Raw genomic sequence first — 17,578 nt, 5'->3', positions numbered from 1 at the left:
ATTAAACGCAGGGCAATAAAACATCTGGAGGGCCGGGAGCGGGGCAGGGCCAGCCGGCACGACCCCCCGCAGCTGCCTCCTGCTTTTCCTTGGGAATCTTGGGCAGGGGGGACCGGGGTCACCAGCGATTCCGACGGTACAAAAGCCTTTTCATGAAGTATTTCAGGCACAGCAACTGAAGGAGCTTTGTGGCGCAGAGCGAGGGGCTGCCCTGCCGGGGGGCGGCGGGGGCTGCTGGCCCCGGGGGTCTGGGGGCTGGAGGTGCCTGGGATTGGGGTTCACGGCCAGGCTGTGGGTGATGGCACCGAGACAAAGCCTCGGCGATGATGGATTGAGCCCCGTGTGGTGCCACCCCGCCAGCCGTGCGGGAACGAGCCCACCCTGTAAAAAAAAAAAAAAAAAAAAAGGAGAAAAAGGTTTTTTTGGATGTCTGTCCTGCGGGCTGGGCTCCCGTCATGGCAGGACCGTGATCCCAGTGTGGGGAGGGGTGGGCATGTGCCCCGGAGCGTTCCCTGGGGTGGGGGACAGGGGCACAGGGGTGGGATGGGGGCACCACGGGTGGGATGGGAGACACCCCGGGAGGGATGGGGGCACCCTCGGTGGGATGGGGGCACCATGGGTGGGATGGGGGCACCCAGATGGGAAGGGACACCCAGGGAGGGATGGGGGGGACCCAGGGCACGAGGGGGACCCCAGGGCGGGGTGGCAGGAACACGGGCAGAAAGAGGGGGACCATGAGAAAGCTGAGAACACTCAGATGTGTCAGGAGTGTCACCCCGCGTGGGATGGGGGGGACTGGAACCCTCGGACGGGAGGTGACACCCCGCACGGGACGGGGGGCACGGGTGGGAGGGGACACCCTGCGTGGGACGGGGGGATCCCAGCTGGGGCACCCCGGGCCGGCTGGGGGAGCCCCGGATGGGATGAGGGCGGCACGGACGGGATGGGGGAGCCCGGACGGGATGGGGGGGGCCCGGAACGTGCAGGGAGCCCCGGTCGCGGCGGGACCGAGCGGGGCCGGTGCGGGGCCGGTGCGGGACCCTTGCGGAGCGGAGCGGGCCCGGCGGGGCGGCGCGAGCCCCTGCCCGGCCCCCGGTGTCGGTTTGCATCCCGGCTCCTCCCCGCCCCGCCGCCCCGCGCATTCCCGACCCTCCGGGCGGTGGCGGCGGCGGGGCCCGGCGGGGCCGGGGCGGGACCCCACGATGCCGCAGCTGGAACCCACGGGGGGGGACGACCTGGGGGCCCCCGACGAGCTCATCGCCTTCCAGGACGAGGGCGAGGAGCAGGACAAGGGCGCGGGGCGCGGCTCGGCCCACGGGGACCTGGACGAGCTCAAGTCCTCGCTGGTCAGCGAGACCGAGAACCGGGGGGGCCCCGGCGCCGCGGCCGGCCCCGGCCCCGAGGTGAGGCGGGGGGCGGCGGCGGGGAGCCGGGGGGAGGCGCCCCCCGCCCGGCCCCGCTCCGCTCACCGCCTCTCCCCGCAGGCGGAGCGGCCCCCGCCGCCCCGGGAAAGTTTCCAGAAGCCGCGGGACTCTCTGGCAGAAGGTACCGGACCCCCCCTCCCCGCTCCCCGCCGCATCCCCCGGGACCCGCCGGCACTTCCCAACTTCTTTGTTTCCGCCCCCGCTGCGGGCGGGACCCCTTGTGTGCCCCCCCCCGCCCCACCGTGTCCTCCGCTCCTCCCCGCGGTGTCCCCCTGGGGCCGGGTCCCGCTCCCCCCTTGTGTGTCCCCCCCGTGTCCCCGCTCCCCCGTGTCCCCCCTCCCACGTCCCCGCCCCGGTAACCGGCCCCGGGCATGGATCGGTGCCCCCGTGGCTGCACGACGCCCCCGGGACCGGCTCCGTTCGGGGGGGAGTGACCGGCACCGGGAGCCGCCACCCCGGGGCTGCCCCGCGCAGCCGAGACCCCCCCAGAAGGACCAGGGACACCCCCAAGGGAACTGTCCGGGCCCCTCCCCAGCGGGGATCCCCCAAAAGACCCCCCCGAGGGGCTTGGGCACCCCCAGAGGGGCGCACCCAGCTGCCCCCCGGGTGGGAATCCCTAGAAAATCGAGAAACCCCGAGAACATCAAGGACCCCCCCCCCCCCCAAGCGACTTGGGCCCCGCCGAGGGACCCACCCACCCTCCGCGAGAACCAAGGACTCCCCCAAAATTCCGTCGGAGACGCCCGGAAGAACCCGCGACCCCCCCCAAGGGATTTGGGCATCCGCCGAGGGTCGCCCCCGCCCGCCGCCCCCTGACGCCCCCCTCCCTTCTCTCCGCAGTGGTCAGACGGCAGCAGGATGGGGGTTTCTTCAAGGGCCCCCCCTACCCCGGGTACCCCTTCCTGATGCTCCCGGAGCTGGGCAGCCCCTACCTCGCCAACGGAGCCCTGTCCCCCGGCGGAGCCCGCACCGTAAGTGCCCCCCGGGCCCTCCCCAGCCTCTCCTCACCTCGCGCGGGTGCTCAGACCCCCCCAAGCCCGTCCTGCAGCAAAGCGACCACCTGATGCTAAAAAAACCCTCAAGAAATTTGGTTTATTTATTTTACTTTTGGCTCACTTCGCCCCTTTTGGGGGGGAGCTTTGAGGGGGGTGGGGAGTTTGGGGGGGCTTCGCTCCGGGGGACCCGCCCCGAAACCTGACCCTGAGCCGCTGCTTTTCTCATTTAAAAGGGTTTTAGAGCCGTTAATGGGCCAACATTGGCCGCGGGGGGAGAAGTGATTAAGCAAATTGAGCGAGAACTGGGGGGGGTGAGAGAGGGGGAGCGACCCCCTCCCCTCGGCAGAGTCCCTCGGCCCCCAAACCATCCCGCTCAACCTCTCGGGCAGCATCCGAAAGTGATTTGAGGGATGTGAAGGTGCTTTAGGAACACAAGGTGTTCCCTACGGGGCCATCCCGGGAGGAATTCTGAGCCCCCGCCCCGAGGGAGGAGGGAATTCTCAGCCCTCCGGGGGTGCCGACCCCTCGGGGAGGGATGCTGACAGTGGGAGCCCCCCTCGCTCCTGATTGTCCAGGTGTAATCTCGCTCCGGTGATGCTTTTCCACGTGTTATTTCTCCGGATCCACAGGGAACTGCGTTCCCATGTGGAGCCTACATGGGGATAACAATGTTTGTAATGGTTCGGAATCCCGGAACCCGGCTGGTTCGCCCGGAGGGTTTTCCGTATTTTGAGGGTTTTCCTACTTTTGCTTTCCTGGAAGCAACTGGTTGGAGCGGCCGTGAAGTGCAAATCCAGGGATGGGGAGGGCAGATAAGCTAATTATCCCGGCTGGATAAAGGTTGTATTCCCAATTTGTCACTCCTGGGATTAGGAGGTTTTGGGGATGAAGCAGGACTGACCGCGATGCCAAACACTGGCAGGGAATCCGGGATAATGAGCAGGGATTGGGCTCGGGATCCGTCACAAGCGGCCACTAACGATGATTTAATGAATCCCAGAAAGGGGATTAATTAACAAGGGCTGGAGCGGGTGTCGCCTCCCGGATGTTTCAGAGGGATGGCTGGGGTTGGGAAAGCCTGGATTTGGGCTGAATTCCAACGGAATGGGGCCTCCGGTTGGTGAGGGGCGTGTGGGGATGCTGGGGGCGGGTCGGGGGATTGCGTGATGCTCTGGATGCCACGGGAGAGCAGCAGAGCTCTGTGCCCAGCACCAAGCCCCTTCTGTGAGCCCCCACGGTGTGCAGCACAGGGATCCATCCCCCAGACCCCAGCATGGGCACGGTGTCCCCAGGCCCACATTGGATCCATCTGGGCACAGCACCCTGACCCTGAGCATCCTCAATCAAACAGAAGAGTCAGGACAGAGCGTCCTTGGTCCTGCTCTGGATCCATCTGGGCACAGCACCCTGACCCTCACCCAGACCCAGCAAGGCTCAGCATCCTCAATCAGACAGGAGACTGCAGACAGAGGATCCTTGGCCCAGGTCTGGATCCAGCCAGGCTCAGCACCTGTGATCCTGTGCAGCATCCTCAACCCCACACCAGATCCTGCTGGCTCAACATGATCGATCTCCTGCTGGATCCTGTTCCTGATCCCTCCAGGCATCCCTGACCCCGTCTGGGCACAGCATCCTGGATCTGACCCTGGATCCACGCAGGCTCAGCCTCCTCACTCCACACCTCGGCCTCTGGGAACAGAATCCTTGATGGAGCTGGACGCAGCATCTGGATACACCCAGGCACAGCTTCCCAGCCCTGTGCTGGACACAGGACCCCTGATCCCTCCTGGATACACCCAGCACAGCTGGACACAGCACCCGGATACACCCAGGCAGAGTTTCCCAGCCCTGTGCTGGACACAGCACCCGGATACACCCAGGCAGAGTTTCCCAGCCCTGTGCTGGCAGCAGCCTCCCAGTCCCCCTGGATCCAGCCCCACATCCCCACATCCCCACACGCAGCACGGCCCGAGGGCACCGAGCTCCAAAGCCTCATCCTCAGGATGAGCCTGGACACGCGGAGCTCCGGGGTGGCAGGAGGCACAGCCTGCCTCGGGAACATCCTTCCCCCGTTTCCTTGTTGGTTTTGCCCCGGTGTTGGAGGGAAGGCGCTGATCTGCAGGACGCAGCCATCCCGGAGGCCGTGGCACCCACCCAGGTGCTGTGGGTTGAAGGGAGAAGGAAGGTTCTGGGAGAAGAAACCCAAACCCCAGATAATCTCCAGGGCTGGGAGGTGCTCCGAGGAGGTGGCCAGGAAGGTGTTGGATCCAGGGGATGGATGAGTCTGCAAGTGCCAGCGCTGATCTGACAGCCAAACAGCTGGAGGACTTACTTTGGAATACTGGGAATTCTGCATTTCTCCACTCCAAAATCTGGGATATCTATGGAAATCTGGGGAATGTTTAGGAATCTGGTTACACAGTGCCTTCCCACACTCCAAACCAGGAGAGGAAGTCACATCCCTGTGCCAACCCACCAAGCACCAATGGATGGATGCTCCTGCTCTTCAATCTGTGTGAATTCATTTTGCTCCTGGGTTACTTCCAGCTGGGATCCTGGAATTTGGGAAGTCTCCATGGTCCCCAGGATCACTTCCCTGGCAGTTTCTGCCCAGGGAGAATTTTGGGGCTCTGCTCTGATGGTGAAAGAATTTGCTGGAATCTAACGATGGCATTGTTTGGAGCGGCCTTTCTGCCAATTTTCCTCAATTCCAACCAGGAATTTGGGACCTGTGAGGCTGTGTTTGGCTCCTTGGGATCATTCCCAACAACACAAAGGTCTGCAAGGTGGATGGAGAGGAAATACCCTGGATGTGCCTGAGCTGGATGGATGCAAATCCCTATTGCCACGATGCCGGATCCATTCCATCAGGATGGTGTGGAGCTGATGGGTTTTACCCCAAACCCAGAACGAGAGGGATCCATACTGGGTAAAACCTCATCCCAGCATCTTCCTCCCGCTTGGGAAGTAGATGGGAACCAGGCACAGAGCAGCGACCATGCACAGGATTGGCACCATTCCCAAAAAAACCAGTTTAACCCCAGGAATTCGAGTCTGGAGGCGAGGATTTAAATAAATCCAAACCTTCCTCAGGCGTGGAATTCCATCCAAACAGCTCTCCCGACGCCGTGCCGGTGTAATTAATGCACCTCGGTGTAATTAATGCGCCTCGGCAGGCTGCGATCCCAAAATAAATGAGGGAAAAATCCATAACCTGGACCTATTCCGGCTTTTTTTGCGCCACTCCTGCGATGAATTCCCGAGGATACAGAGCCCTATCTGTCTCCTAAAGAAAATAGATCCTTAACTGCGCTGCTGCCAAGGAAAATGATTAAAATACGGATTTTTGGCAGGGAAAAGGGCTGCTCCAAAAACCAGGCGGGTCTTGCTGGCGGCTCTGGCAGAGCCTGGAGGGATTTTGGCACTGGGATGCGGATGGAGGTGTTGGAATGGGGGGGATTTTTCTGGCGTGAGGGCCCGCTCTCAGCATCCTGGGACCACGGTAGTTCCTCCTCCTTCCTGCTGCGCTAATTTGGGATTTTCTCATTTATTTGGGATTTGCCCCCCACCAGCGCCGCCTTCCTTCCCCACCTGGCAAATATTAAGGAAAAACCCCTGTTTATCCCCACGTTTTGGCTTGTCCTCGTTGCTGTGTGCAGCTGCTGGGCTGATCCAGCCCTTCCCGGCCCTGAGCCCTCCCCGTGCCTCAGTTTCCCTGCTGCCAGCCTCTGCAGGGCTGCCGCACACAATGGCCCCTTTATCCCGCTCCTTAATTATGCTCTTCGGCTAATTACCCCGCGGGCGGGGTTTGCAGACCTACAGGAGGTTTCCACCCCCCGAACCTCCCTCCTCCCTCCTTTTCTAACACGATTCCCAAATTAAAGCGATGAAGTAAGTGCTCGGGGCGCCTCTGCTCAGCCCTGGGATTGTTCCGGGACTGAGGCGCATTCATCATCCTTCTGGAATTCCCAGCAGCTGCTTTTCATTAGTTTTCCTTCCTTGAAGTCGCGGGCGGGAGCTCGGGAGGGAAGAGGAACCCGGGGGGAAGTGCCCGGTGCATCCTGGATGGAGGAAGAGGAGGGATAAGGGAAGAAGGGTCGGGACTGGGAGCGGGTGTGTTGTGTTCAGTCTCTGGGAGTTTGGGGAAAGGGGACGGAGGTGGGGAGGAGGAGGAGGGGGAGGGCTGATGTGCCCCTCCTCGGTTTGCCTTTTTTCTGGTGGATTTTTGGCAGGGATTTCGCCCCTGTGTGTTCAGCCCGGGGATCCCTGGCGATCTTGGGGATCCCTGGGGATGCTGAGGGTGCTGCTCAGGGCTCGGCAGAGGGCAGGGGAGGGGCAGCACTGGGGCTGGCTGTGCTGCTGTCACCCCCAGCCTGAGGATGCTCTGGACAGGGCTGTTGGTGGCCAGGGCAGGCTGAGCCCGCTGCTCCTGCTGGGATCCCCCGGAGGATGCAGGACATGAATGGATCCATTGAGGGAGCTGTGGACAAAAGCCTGGGCCAGCAGCAGGGTCTGGGGCCACTGGCTGTGGGGACAGGGAGCAGGGCTGGCCAATTGGGGTCCTCTGTGGTGGGGGAGGCTCGGGGCACCCAGTGAGGAGCAGGGCCAGGGCCACCCTGGGCTGTCCCCACTGCAGTGCTCCAGCCTCATCCCCAGCGTCCCACGGATCCCATCCCATGGATCCCCTGGATCCCATCCCATCGATCCCACTGATCCCATCCCATCCCACTGATCCCATCCCATGGATCCCATCCCATCCCATCCCATGGATCCCATCCCATCCCATCCCATGGATCCCATGGATCCCATCCCATCCCACTGATCCCATCCCATGGATCAGATCCCACTGATCCCATCCCATCCCACGGATCCCATCCCACGGATCCCATCCCATCCCATGGATCCCATCCCACTGATCCCATTCCCATCCCACTGATCCCATTCCCATCTCATCCCTGGGCCCCAGCTCTCCCTCAGGTGCCCCCGGTGTCCCCAGGGTGCTGATGTGGGATCTGTGGGTGGAGATCAGGTAGCACAAGTCCCACCTCTCCAAGCTCATCCCAAATTGAGTTTGGTTTTTTTGTTGTTTTTCATCTCCCAGCCACTTTTCCCACCTCCCCACCCCAGCCCCTGTGGCATTTCCCATCTGGTGTCTGTGGCTGTGTTATGGGAATGGACAAACATCTGTTGTTAGGGTGTCACAAGCCCTCATTCCCACCCCAAAATCCCTGTCCCCAGCTGGGACACCCTTTGCCTGGCTGCTGTCACCCAGAAAATGCCAGAAGGGAACCTGGAGATGTCTCCTGCATCAACCCTACATCAGCCTGTAGAAACCCTAAATCCTGGTGGGAAAAGAACTCCTATTTTGGGGAATTTTGGGGGTTCTCCCTGGGATGTGGGGGTGCAGGAGACCCTCCAGGAGTCTCCTGGCTGGAATTTGTCATCCTGGTGCTCATGGGCAACATCTGGAGGAGATTATTTGGCTGGGAAGCGGAGGGATGGCGGGGGTGGGGGAGAGATTTATGTCTCCTTGCCTGGGCTGTAAATCCAGCTGTAATTGGGATTTCTGCCTCCCCAGTTATCCCAGGGAATGCAGCAGCTGTGGGGCCGGGATGCTCCTGGCTTTGCTCCCTGGTTGTTGGCGCTGGGGTGATTTGTTGGGGTGTGAAGGACACCCCGTCCACCCCAGGAGGGTGAGAGGCCAGGTCCCCTCTTTCCCCTCTCCTTTCCCCCTTTCCCATTTTTCTCCTTTTCCCGTTCCCTTTTTCCCCATTTTGGGGCTTCCCCCAATCCCCATTGGTGCCATCCCCATTGCAGCATCCCTGGGTGCAGCCCCAGGCCCTTCTGCCAGGGCAGATTTGGGGTTTTTTTTCCCACCTTCTTATGCCCAAACACAAAGTTTTAAGGAACTGGATGATGCATTGAGCCCAGCATCCCCATTTCTCTCCAAAATCCCATTCCCTGTCACTCCTGGAGCCAAATTTGGGTGTTTTTTTCCCAAACAATCCAGTGACACTGCTCAAACCTTGATCTTGGGATGCCATGGGGCTGCAGTGGCCACACCTGGACGAAGATTTTGGGGGCCTCCATTAAACATCCTACAAACCCCCATTTCCTGCCCCAATGCTTGGCCTGTCCTGTCTGGCCTAGCGTGATTTTGGGATGAATTTTGGGGGAAAGGGGAGCAGAGGGACCAGGGCAGGGGGACAGGAGGGGCTGGGACCACGGACTGGCTGATGGAGCCCTGGGACAGGGTGACAAAAAACCCTCTGGGACACGGACCATGGGCACGTGGAGCTGCCAGGACCTGCAGCCCTGGGGTTCTGCCACACCAGGACCCTCAGTGGGACCCTCAGCGGGACCCAGGGCCCCCGCCAGCCCCACCAGGGGCTCTCCCCCTTCCCAGGGAAGCAGCACAGCTGGGCTGGGGCCTGGGCAGAGCAGGAGGAGTGGGAATCCTCTGCTGAACGCCCCCAGTTGGACCTCAGGGCATCCCCTGGCCCCCTCTCCTGGGTCTGGGGGCTCCCAGGGGGCTGGGCTCCAGCAGGGAAGGAGTTACCCCTGCTTTTAATTGGCTGGTAACGAGCACCCAGGGCTGGCTCTAATCTCTCTGGAATGTGACCGATTTTCAACTATTTTCCTCTTTTTAATTTTTTTTTTTGCTGCTGTTTCACAGCTCTGGGTCCCCAGTGGGGGGACAGTGGGGGCTGTGTCCCAGCTGGAGCCACAGGATGGGGAGGAAGAGGAGGGGAGAGGGGAGGGGGGGTCATTTTGTCATTTCTCCACATCACCACTGAACCGTTCAGCAGCTCCCCCCGCTTTGTGTACTCTGAAAGAGTCCCCCCTGTTCCTCCCTTTCCCTTCCCCAGGCTCCCGAAATGGCCCCAAAATGAGAATCAGCCTTTTATCCCCAGAGCTTCCCCCAGGTCTGTCCCCATCCCCTGGCGCCTCCTCTTCTTACAGGGCAGCCCAGAAAGCCCCTCTGGGCTGGGGCTGGGGGGGTCAGAGCTGGGGGGCACCTCCTGCTCTGTCCTGGACATGGACACACAACTGGGGGAGCACCGAGGGTCTCGTCCGGTGCTTGGAGTGTGGGAGGGAGCTGGGGACAGGGGGGTGACCCCAGTGTGGGGTCTGGGGACAGGGGGGTGACCCCAGTGCCAGCCCAGTGTGGCCCTGGAGCTCTCGGGACATTTTGGCCCTGAGGATGAGCCAGATTTGGAGGGAGCAGCAAAGGTGTCCCTTGGGGAGCAGCTCCTCATGCCAGTGAGGGATGGGGGACAGTGAGCTCAGGGGAGTGACAGTGACAGCCAGCCCAGGGGGGACAGTGAGCCCACAGGTGACAGCTGGCAGGTCATGGCCAGTCCACAGGTGACAGTGAGCCTGGGGTGACAGTGACCCAGGTGTTTGGGGATCCCCTGTGCTGCGGCAATGGTGGGATCATGAGGGATCCTCATCAGCTCTGGGGCTGGGCTGTGCCGGGGGGTCCTGGGTGGGGGTCCTGGAAGGGTTAACGCTGCCCCAAGCTCCTGCTGGGTTTTCTCTCCAGCTGCCCCGGCTCAGGCAGGTTTGTGTCTGGGGAAATTCCTGCAGCAGCTGCTGCAGCCACGTTCCCACATTCTGCAGCCCTGGCATCTCCAGGGACCCTCCCTCCCTCCCTCCTGCTGTCCTCGGGAGGTGCCTCTGGCCCCCCAAACACACACAAAGCCCCTTTTTTGGGGTGCCAGGGAGACACCCCAGAGTCACAGCACGATGTTAACCCAGAAAGGGAGAAAAACCCCAAAACCTCTTTGCCCATGGTTGGGGTGTCCTTGGCTGGCTGTGCAGGCAAGGCCAGGGAATGTTTTGGGGTCAGAGGGTTGTTGCTGAGCTAGGGAGGACTTTGGGATTAGGGGAAGTTTTGGGGCTGGGGAATGTTTTGGGGCTGAGTGGGATGTTTCAGGGCTGGGGGTGTTTTGGGATCAGGAGGTGCTTTGAGACTAGGGATGTTTGGGGGTATTTTGGGGTCAGAGGATGTTTGAGGCCAGGACTGGGGTGATTTTGGGGCTGGGGGTCTGTTTCAGGCCTGGTGCAGTGTCTGGGGCAGGGCTGTGTGGGGTCCCTGGAGGGCTGGGGTGGTTTTTGGGGGCAGGGGTTTTTTGGGGGGCGGGGGGTGTTATGGGGGCAGGGGTTTTTTTTGGGGCAGGGTTTTTTTTGGGGCAGGGTTTTTTTGGGGCCGGGTTTTTTGGGGCCAGGGCTGCGTGGGGTCCCTGCAGGGCAGTGTCCATCCCTCCCACAGTACCTGCAGATGAAGTGGCCACTCCTGGACGTGCCGGCCGGGGCCACGCTCAAGGACAGGAGCTCGCCCTCACCCGCCCACCTGGTGAGAGAGGGCAGCCCCCAGACCCGGGGGGGTTCTCAGTACCCACAGCCCTGCCAGGGACCCTCTCCCATTCCATGGGGGGGATTCGGGAGTGGTTTGGGCTGGGGAGGGATCTTAAAGAGCAAAGGGGGGCAGGGACACCCTCGGTGGGGCAGGGGCGCCATGACTGGGGCAGGAACACTGCCCTGGGGCAGTTTCAGGGCTGGTGGGACACCCCTGGCTGTGCTGCCCCGCTGCCCAGGGCTGTTCCCATGCACTGAGCCCTGCCCTTGTGCTCTCCCCACAGTCCAACAAGGTGCCCGTGGTGCAGCACGCCCATCACATGCACCCCCTGACGCCGCTCATCACCTACAGCAGCGAACCCTTCCCGCCCGGGTCACCCCCCGGGCACCTGAGCCCTGAGATCGACCCCAAAACGGGTGAGCGGGGCTGGGAGCATGGCTGGGGACTCCTGGGGGTGAATGGGGCTGGGGCACCTGGGGGACACCAGGGGTTGAATGAGGCTGGGGCACCTGGGGGGGAGCAGGGGGTGAATGGGACTGGGGACTCCTGCGGGTGAATGGGGCTGGGGCACCTGGGGGGGAGCAGGGCTGGGGACACCTGGGGGACACCTGGGGATGAATGGGGCTGGGGGCACCTGGGGGGGAGCAGGGGGTGAATGGGACTGGGGGCACCTGGGGGTGAATGGGGCTGGGGCACCTGGGGGGGAGCAGGGGGTGGGGGAAAGATCTGGGGTGCTCACAGAAGGCTGCTGGGGGGCACGGGGGGCTCCCTGGCTGCCCTGGCCCTGCTCTGAGCCCCCGCTCCTGCCCCCTCTGCCCCTCACAGGGATCCCACGGCCGCCGCACCCCCCCGAGCTGCCCCCCTACTACCCCCTGTCCCCCGGGGCCGTGGGGCAGCTGCCACCCCCGCTGGGCTGGCTCGTGCCACAGTAAGGACGGGGGGCTCAGGGGGCTGGGAGGGGGCTGGCTGTGCTTGGGGGCAGAGTTTGGGGTTGGGGGACAGAGTTTGGGGTGCTGGGAAGGGGCTGGCTGTGCTTGGGGGCAGAATTTGGGGTTGGGGACAGAGTTTGGGGTGCTGGGAGGGGGCTGGCTGTGCTGGGAATGGTCTGGCTGTGCTCAGGGGCAGTTTTGGGGTGCTGGGGCAGCTCCTGTTGGGGTGGGAAGGGAGGGGACTCCGTGCTGCTGGAAAATTTGGGAATCCCGCAGATGGAAAGAGCAGCGCAGGGGTGCCCATGAAGTGGAAAAGGATCTTTTTTCCCCAAAAGACTCGTGTTTTGTAGGCAAGGACAGCCCGTGTACTCCATCCCTGCTGGGGGCTTCCGGCACCCCTACCCCGCCCTGGCCATGAACGCCTCCATGTCCAGGTGGGGCTGGGCTTATGGGGCGGGTTTGGGGTCTCTGGGGTGGGTTTGGGTTTTCTAGGGCAGATTTGGGGTCTTGGGGTGGATTTGGGTTTTCTGGGGCAGATTTGGGTTTTCTGGGGTGGATTTGGGGTTCCAGCACGTTTTAGGGGTTTCCAGTGTGCGTGTTGGGTTCTGGCACGTTCTCGGGGCTCCCAGCTGGGGTGGGGCAGGGGCTCTCTGAACCCGGGCAGTTCTGGGGGGGTCCCATGCCCACCCCTGCTGTCTGTACCCCTGCAGTTTGATGTCCAGCCGCTTCTCCCCGCACGTGGTGCCCCCGCCCGGGCACGGGCTGCACCCCTCGGGCATCCCCCACCCCACCATCGTCTCCCCCATCGTCAAGCAGGAGCCCCCCCAGCCCAGCTCCAGCCCCGCCGGCACCTCGTGAGTGGGGACAGGGGCTGGGGGGGGGACAGGGGCTGCTCCTGGGGGTCCTGACCCGGGGCGGTGCTCGCAGGGGTCCCAGGACGAGGAAAGAGAATCTTGACTCCCTGTTTCAGAAGGCTGGTTTATTATTTTATGATGTATATTATATCAAAATGATATGTTATAATATATTATAAATTAAAATTTAATTTAAAAATTTAAATAAAAAATTTAAATTTAAAGTAATAAAAAATTTAATTAAAAAATTAAATTTATAATTTCAAAATTTTAAATTTTAAATTTAAAAATTGAAATTTAAATTTAAAAATTAAAATTTAAAAATTATATTTAATTTAAAAATTAAATTTTAAATTTAAAAATTAATATATTGAAATGATATCTTAATATATTACAACATGTATTATATATTATTGCATTATATATAATATATACTATGTATTATATTATACATTATTAATTATATGTTAATATAATATATTAATATATTAATATAGTATGTAATGTATATTAATATATTATAATGTAATATAATATTATAGTATATAAATGATATATTAATATATTATATTAGAATTATATGTTAAAACTATACTAAAAGAATAGAAGAAAGGATTTCATCAGAAAGCTAGCAAAGAATAGAAAGAAATTATAACAAAAGAATATAAAATAATGATAATAAAATCTTGTGTCTGACCAGAGTCTGAGACAGCTGGGCTGTGATTGGCCATTAATTAGAAACAACCACATGAGACCAATCACAGATGCACCTGTTGCATCCCACAGCAGCAGATAACCATTGGTTACATTCTGTTCCTGAGGCCTCTCAGCTTCTCAGGAGGAAAAATCCTAAGGAAGGGATTTTTCATACAACATGTCTGTGATTTTCCATGAAACGCGTCCGTGGCCCTGATCCCCCTGTCCCGCTCCCCCGGCAGGAAATCCCCCGTGGCCGTGAAGAAGGAGGAGGAGAAGAAGCCGCACATCAAGAAGCCTTTGAACGCCTTCATGCTGTACATGAAGGAGATGAGGGCCAAGGTGGTGGCCGAGTGCACGCTGAAGGAGAGCGCGGCCATCAACCAGATCCTGGGACGGAGGGTACAGGGGGACCCCGGGGACACTGCAGAGACCCTGCTTTCACTTCTCCCCTGGATCAGACCCCACCTGGGCGCTGCCAGCCCAGGGAGCCCCAGGGAGCTCCTGCTGACCTGGCATGGGGTGGGCAGCAGGTGCTCAAGGTCTCCAGTGTGGATTTGGGGATTCCAGCCACCTCTGGGGTTTCCAGTGTGCGCCTTTGAGGTCTCCAGCATAGCCCTGGGCATCCTAGCACATATTCGGTGTTTCTGGTGTGCATTTGGGGTCTCTAGCCTGGCTCTGAGGTCTCCAGTGTGGATCTGGGGATTCTCAGCCTGGTTTTGGGGCTCCCAGAGTGCCTCTGGGGTCTCCAACGTGGATCTGGGGGTTCCCATCCTGGCTCTGGGGTCTCCAGTGGGGGTTTGGGGGTTCCCAGCCTGGCTTTGGGGTTCTTAGAGTGACTCTGGGGTCCCCAGCGTGGCTCTGGGGGTTCCTGGGGCAGTTCTGGGGTCCCCGGGGTGGCTCTGGAGGTCCCCGGGGCAGTTCTGGGGTCCCCAGCGTGCTGTCCCCACAGTGGCACTCGCTGTCCCGGGAGGAGCAGGCCAAGTACTACGAGCTGGCGCGGAAGGAGCGGCAGCTGCACTCGCAGCTCTACCCGACCTGGTCAGCAAGGGACAACTACGTACGTGTGACCCCCCTGGGGCCCCCAGCCCCTTCCTGGGGTCTGGCTGCCGGGGAGGGGGCTGGCTGTGCCTGGGGGGCAGAGTTTGGGAGTTTGGGGTGCTGGGAGGGGTCTGGCTGTGCTCAGGGGCAGAACTCAGGGGTCTGGCTGTGCTCAGGCTGCTGTGACAGCATGTGACGGTTCCAGTCCCCTCCACGTGCTCTCCCATCCACATTTCCCACCCCAGCACCCCCGTGGCGGCCTGGAGCTGCGGGAGGAGCTGAAACTCTGTGTTCCAGGGCAAGAAGAAGAAGCGGAAGCGCGAGAAGCTGGCCCAGCAGCAGCAGCAGCAGCAGCAGCAGCAGGGCCCCGATGCCGACGGTGAGTGCCCCCCGCCTGTGTCCCCCTGTGCCCCTCATGCCCCTCATTGATAGGGCCCCAGGTCTTCTGATTAAGCTTAACCCCGAGCAAGGCAGTCTTTATTTATCTGGATAACTCAGTCCCTCTGGGAGACAGAGTGCCCGAATACCCGCCCAGCTCGAAGCCGTGGCTACCTTTGGCAAGCTAAGTGATTTTCAGCTCTTTAGTGATTATCAGCTCTCTTAGGATTTCAGCTTGTGCTTGCCAAAAGCACCGTAGGGCTAGGGGCAGAAGCAGACGTGAGAGAGGAGAAGGAGAGGTCCTGGCGTTCCACAGCAATGGGTTTATTGAGGGATCTGTGAAGGGTTCCAGCGACGGCTCTTCTTCTGCCGAATGGGCTAAAACAGCCCCTTTTTATAGGGTACAGGGGGATCCAAACTTGTCCGATAGTAAAGGTTAGGGAAAAAGTGACCTATGGGGTTACAGAGACAAGCTATAGGTCGAGAAGCTGAAGACTGGAGCTTATTTTGCTGTCTCATCATGACTCAGCAGTTCCTACTGTAAAGTCTCAGCCCTCCATGGAGCTCTGGCCAGCTCCATGGAGTCTGCTACACCTCATACTGCCGTCCCTGTCCCCTCACGCCGTGCCTGTCCCCTCATGCCCCTCACGCTGTCCCTGTCCCCTCATGCCCCTCCTGCCCCTCACGCTGTCCCTGTCCCCTCATGCCCCTCACGCTGTCCCTGTCCCCTCACGCCCGCCGTGCCTGTCCCTGCAGGCTCGCTGCCCGCCCGGAGCAAGAAGCCCTGTGTGGTGCCCTTCCTGCCCGAGAAGCCGTGCCCCAGCCCGGCCTCGTCGCACGGCTCCATGCTGGACTCTCCGGCCACGCCGTCGGCCGCTCTGGCCTCGCCGGCCGCGCCGGCCGCCACGCACTCGGAGCAGGCCCAGCCACTCTCGCTCACCACCAAGCCCGAGGCCCGGGCCCAGCTCAGCAAATCCTCCTCTTCCTCCTCCTCCTCCTCCTCCTCCTCCTCCTCGCTGCTCTCCAGGCCCGTCCCCTTCACCTCGGGGACCCCCTCGGCCCTGCTGGCCTCCCCCCCCGGCGCCATGCCGGCCGCCCTGGCCGCGCTGCAGACGCAGCCGCTGTCCCTGGTCACCAAACCCGCTGACTGAGGGACAAACCTCCCCTCCTTGTCCTCCCCACCCCGTCCCCTCCCCGCTGTACATTGCAGAAGCCACAATCAAGATTCGAACGCAGCCAAAACCGTTATTGGTCAATATTTGACCCTTTCTGAACTCTGTGGGAGCAGGCTCTGGAGGGAAGGGGCTTTCTGCTCAGAGCTGCTGCCAGCGGTCAACCTAAAGACTGTTTTTATTAAAAAAAAGGAGAGAAAAAAAAAAAAAGAAAAAAAAAATGGAATAGACCCTCCAGAAGGTGCCGCCGAGGGGGATCTCTGAGGGAGGAACTGATGTCCATCGCTGCCATGGAGCACAGAGATGGACCCTCACGGTGGTGCCAGCCCCTGCACGGCAGGTGTGGGCTGGAACTGGCTCTCCATCTCGGCTCCAGGAGCAGGAACACCTCCAGCTGCTCCCAAAATCCTGCTCCATGCCCTGGCACGGAGCTGGTGCTGCCCCGGGGGTGCTGCTCCGTCGGTGCTGCTCCTGCCCACGCTCCCACTGGGCTGGGCAGGGCCTGGGGCTGAGCCCTGGGAGGGGTTGTGTTTTTATCACCTCAAAAAATCCTGTTATTTTTCACAAAAGGAAATAAAAACTGCAGCTGCAGCTGGCGGTGTGAGTGTGGTCTCTGTGGGAAGCGCTCGCCACTTTTCCTCTGCCACATTCCTGGGAAATATCTCGGGATGGAATTCCTGCTCCTGAGCTCCAGCATCCCTGAACAGCTCTGGCCATGGGCTCAGGGGGATTTTGGGGTGCCACCAACAGAGTACAGCTTTGCTGGACTCACCCAGGCATCAGGACACGTGGGGTTGGGTGAACCAGTGCCTGAGGAGCCGGGCACTGGGAGTTACTGGTGTGTACTGGGTGCTCTGGGGCTGCTTCTTCCAAACCAGGCATGAAAAAGGACCTGCAGAAAACCAACCCGATGGATTTTCAACCCACTTGGAGTCCTCAGTCAGCTCCATACTTGGGTATATCAGGACTCTTTCCTCTCCTTGTATTTCAGCAGGAAAAATCCCCAATTTTCCCCCTGGAACTCATGATTTTGTCTCTGTTGCAGACTGACCTGGAGCCGCACCTGCCTGGAGTTAATTTACGGCGTTCACGGCCCTGTTCCATTCCCCTCTGGAACTCCCTGCCCTGCTCCTGCCTCCCAGGCCCAGCCTGGCTGCTCTCTACCTGCACCTCACCTTTATTTTGGGGACCACGGTGTCCCCCAGTTCCCAAACAGCATCAATGATGGGTGAGCCCATCCACAGCTGCTGGGTCTGCTGGGACTTTGGTGCATTTGGGGCACCAGGGACACTTTTTCCTCCTGTTGTGACATTTCTCTTCTCCTTTCCAGTGCTGAGAAGCCCCCAGGGAAGAGTTTGTAAGGAAGTGGAGCAGCAGCAGGCACGTGTCTGCAGGTAGGGGGAAAGGGAACTTCATGGGACTGAGGAGGATCTGTCTGTGTTTTCCAGATGTGAGAGGTGTTGGCATCCATATCTGCAGCAGAAAACACCTGGATTTTAGCATTTTCAGACCAGAGCTGGGCAGAACTACAAAAACCCACACCTGAACCAGGCCCCAGCCACGGGCACGGCCACAGGACACACCTGGAGCCAGCTCCAAAACCTTGTGGGAGCTCCTGATGCCTTTGCAAGCTCCAGCAGGAGCGTGGCTGCTCTGTCCAGCCCAGGACCATCATGTGGGCAGCTGGAATTGCCAGCTTGGAGCATCCCAGAGCTGCCAGAGCCAAG

The 17,578-nt window shown here is 60.1% G+C and overlaps 1 protein-coding gene across 1 annotated transcript; it reads left to right on the top strand.

The window, feature by feature from the left end:
- The first annotated feature begins 1,173 nt into the window (after positions 1 to 1,173).
- On the top strand, positions 1,174 to 16,442 carry TCF7L1 (transcription factor 7 like 1). Its single transcript, XM_036396849.1, has 12 exons — positions 1,174 to 1,403; positions 1,485 to 1,545; positions 2,265 to 2,395; positions 10,695 to 10,778; positions 11,065 to 11,197; positions 11,607 to 11,709; positions 12,061 to 12,144; positions 12,421 to 12,564; positions 13,503 to 13,662; positions 14,213 to 14,320; positions 14,599 to 14,680; positions 15,436 to 16,442. Exons 1-12 carry the CDS (start codon positions 1,203 to 1,205, stop codon positions 15,828 to 15,830), a joined length of 1,686 nt encoding a protein of 561 aa, XP_036252742.1. The 5' UTR covers positions 1,174 to 1,202; the 3' UTR covers positions 15,831 to 16,442.
- The last annotated feature ends 1,136 nt before the right edge of the window (positions 16,443 to 17,578 follow it).

Source organism: Molothrus ater, chromosome 28 (assembly GCF_012460135.2).
Source record: "Molothrus ater isolate BHLD 08-10-18 breed brown headed cowbird chromosome 28, BPBGC_Mater_1.1, whole genome shotgun sequence".
Lineage (NCBI taxonomy): Eukaryota > Metazoa > Chordata > Aves > Passeriformes > Icteridae > Molothrus > Molothrus ater.
Note: the sequence above shows the minus strand (reverse complement) of the source record. Positions and strands in the feature narration are given on the sequence as shown.

Bases quoted from the DNA above. Each gene is read 5' to 3' on its own strand.
- TCF7L1 (XM_036396849.1), top strand. From the start codon at position 1,203: ATGCCGCAGCTGGAACCCACGGGGGGGGACGACCTGGGGGCCCCCGAC. The intron at 12,145-12,420 runs GTGGGGCTGGGC...GTACCCCTGCAG, and splicing joins ATGAACGCCTCCATGTCCAG to TTTGATGTCCAGCCGCTTCT. The intron at 14,681-15,435 runs GTGAGTGCCCCC...CTGTCCCTGCAG, and splicing joins GCAGGGCCCCGATGCCGACG to GCTCGCTGCCCGCCCGGAGC.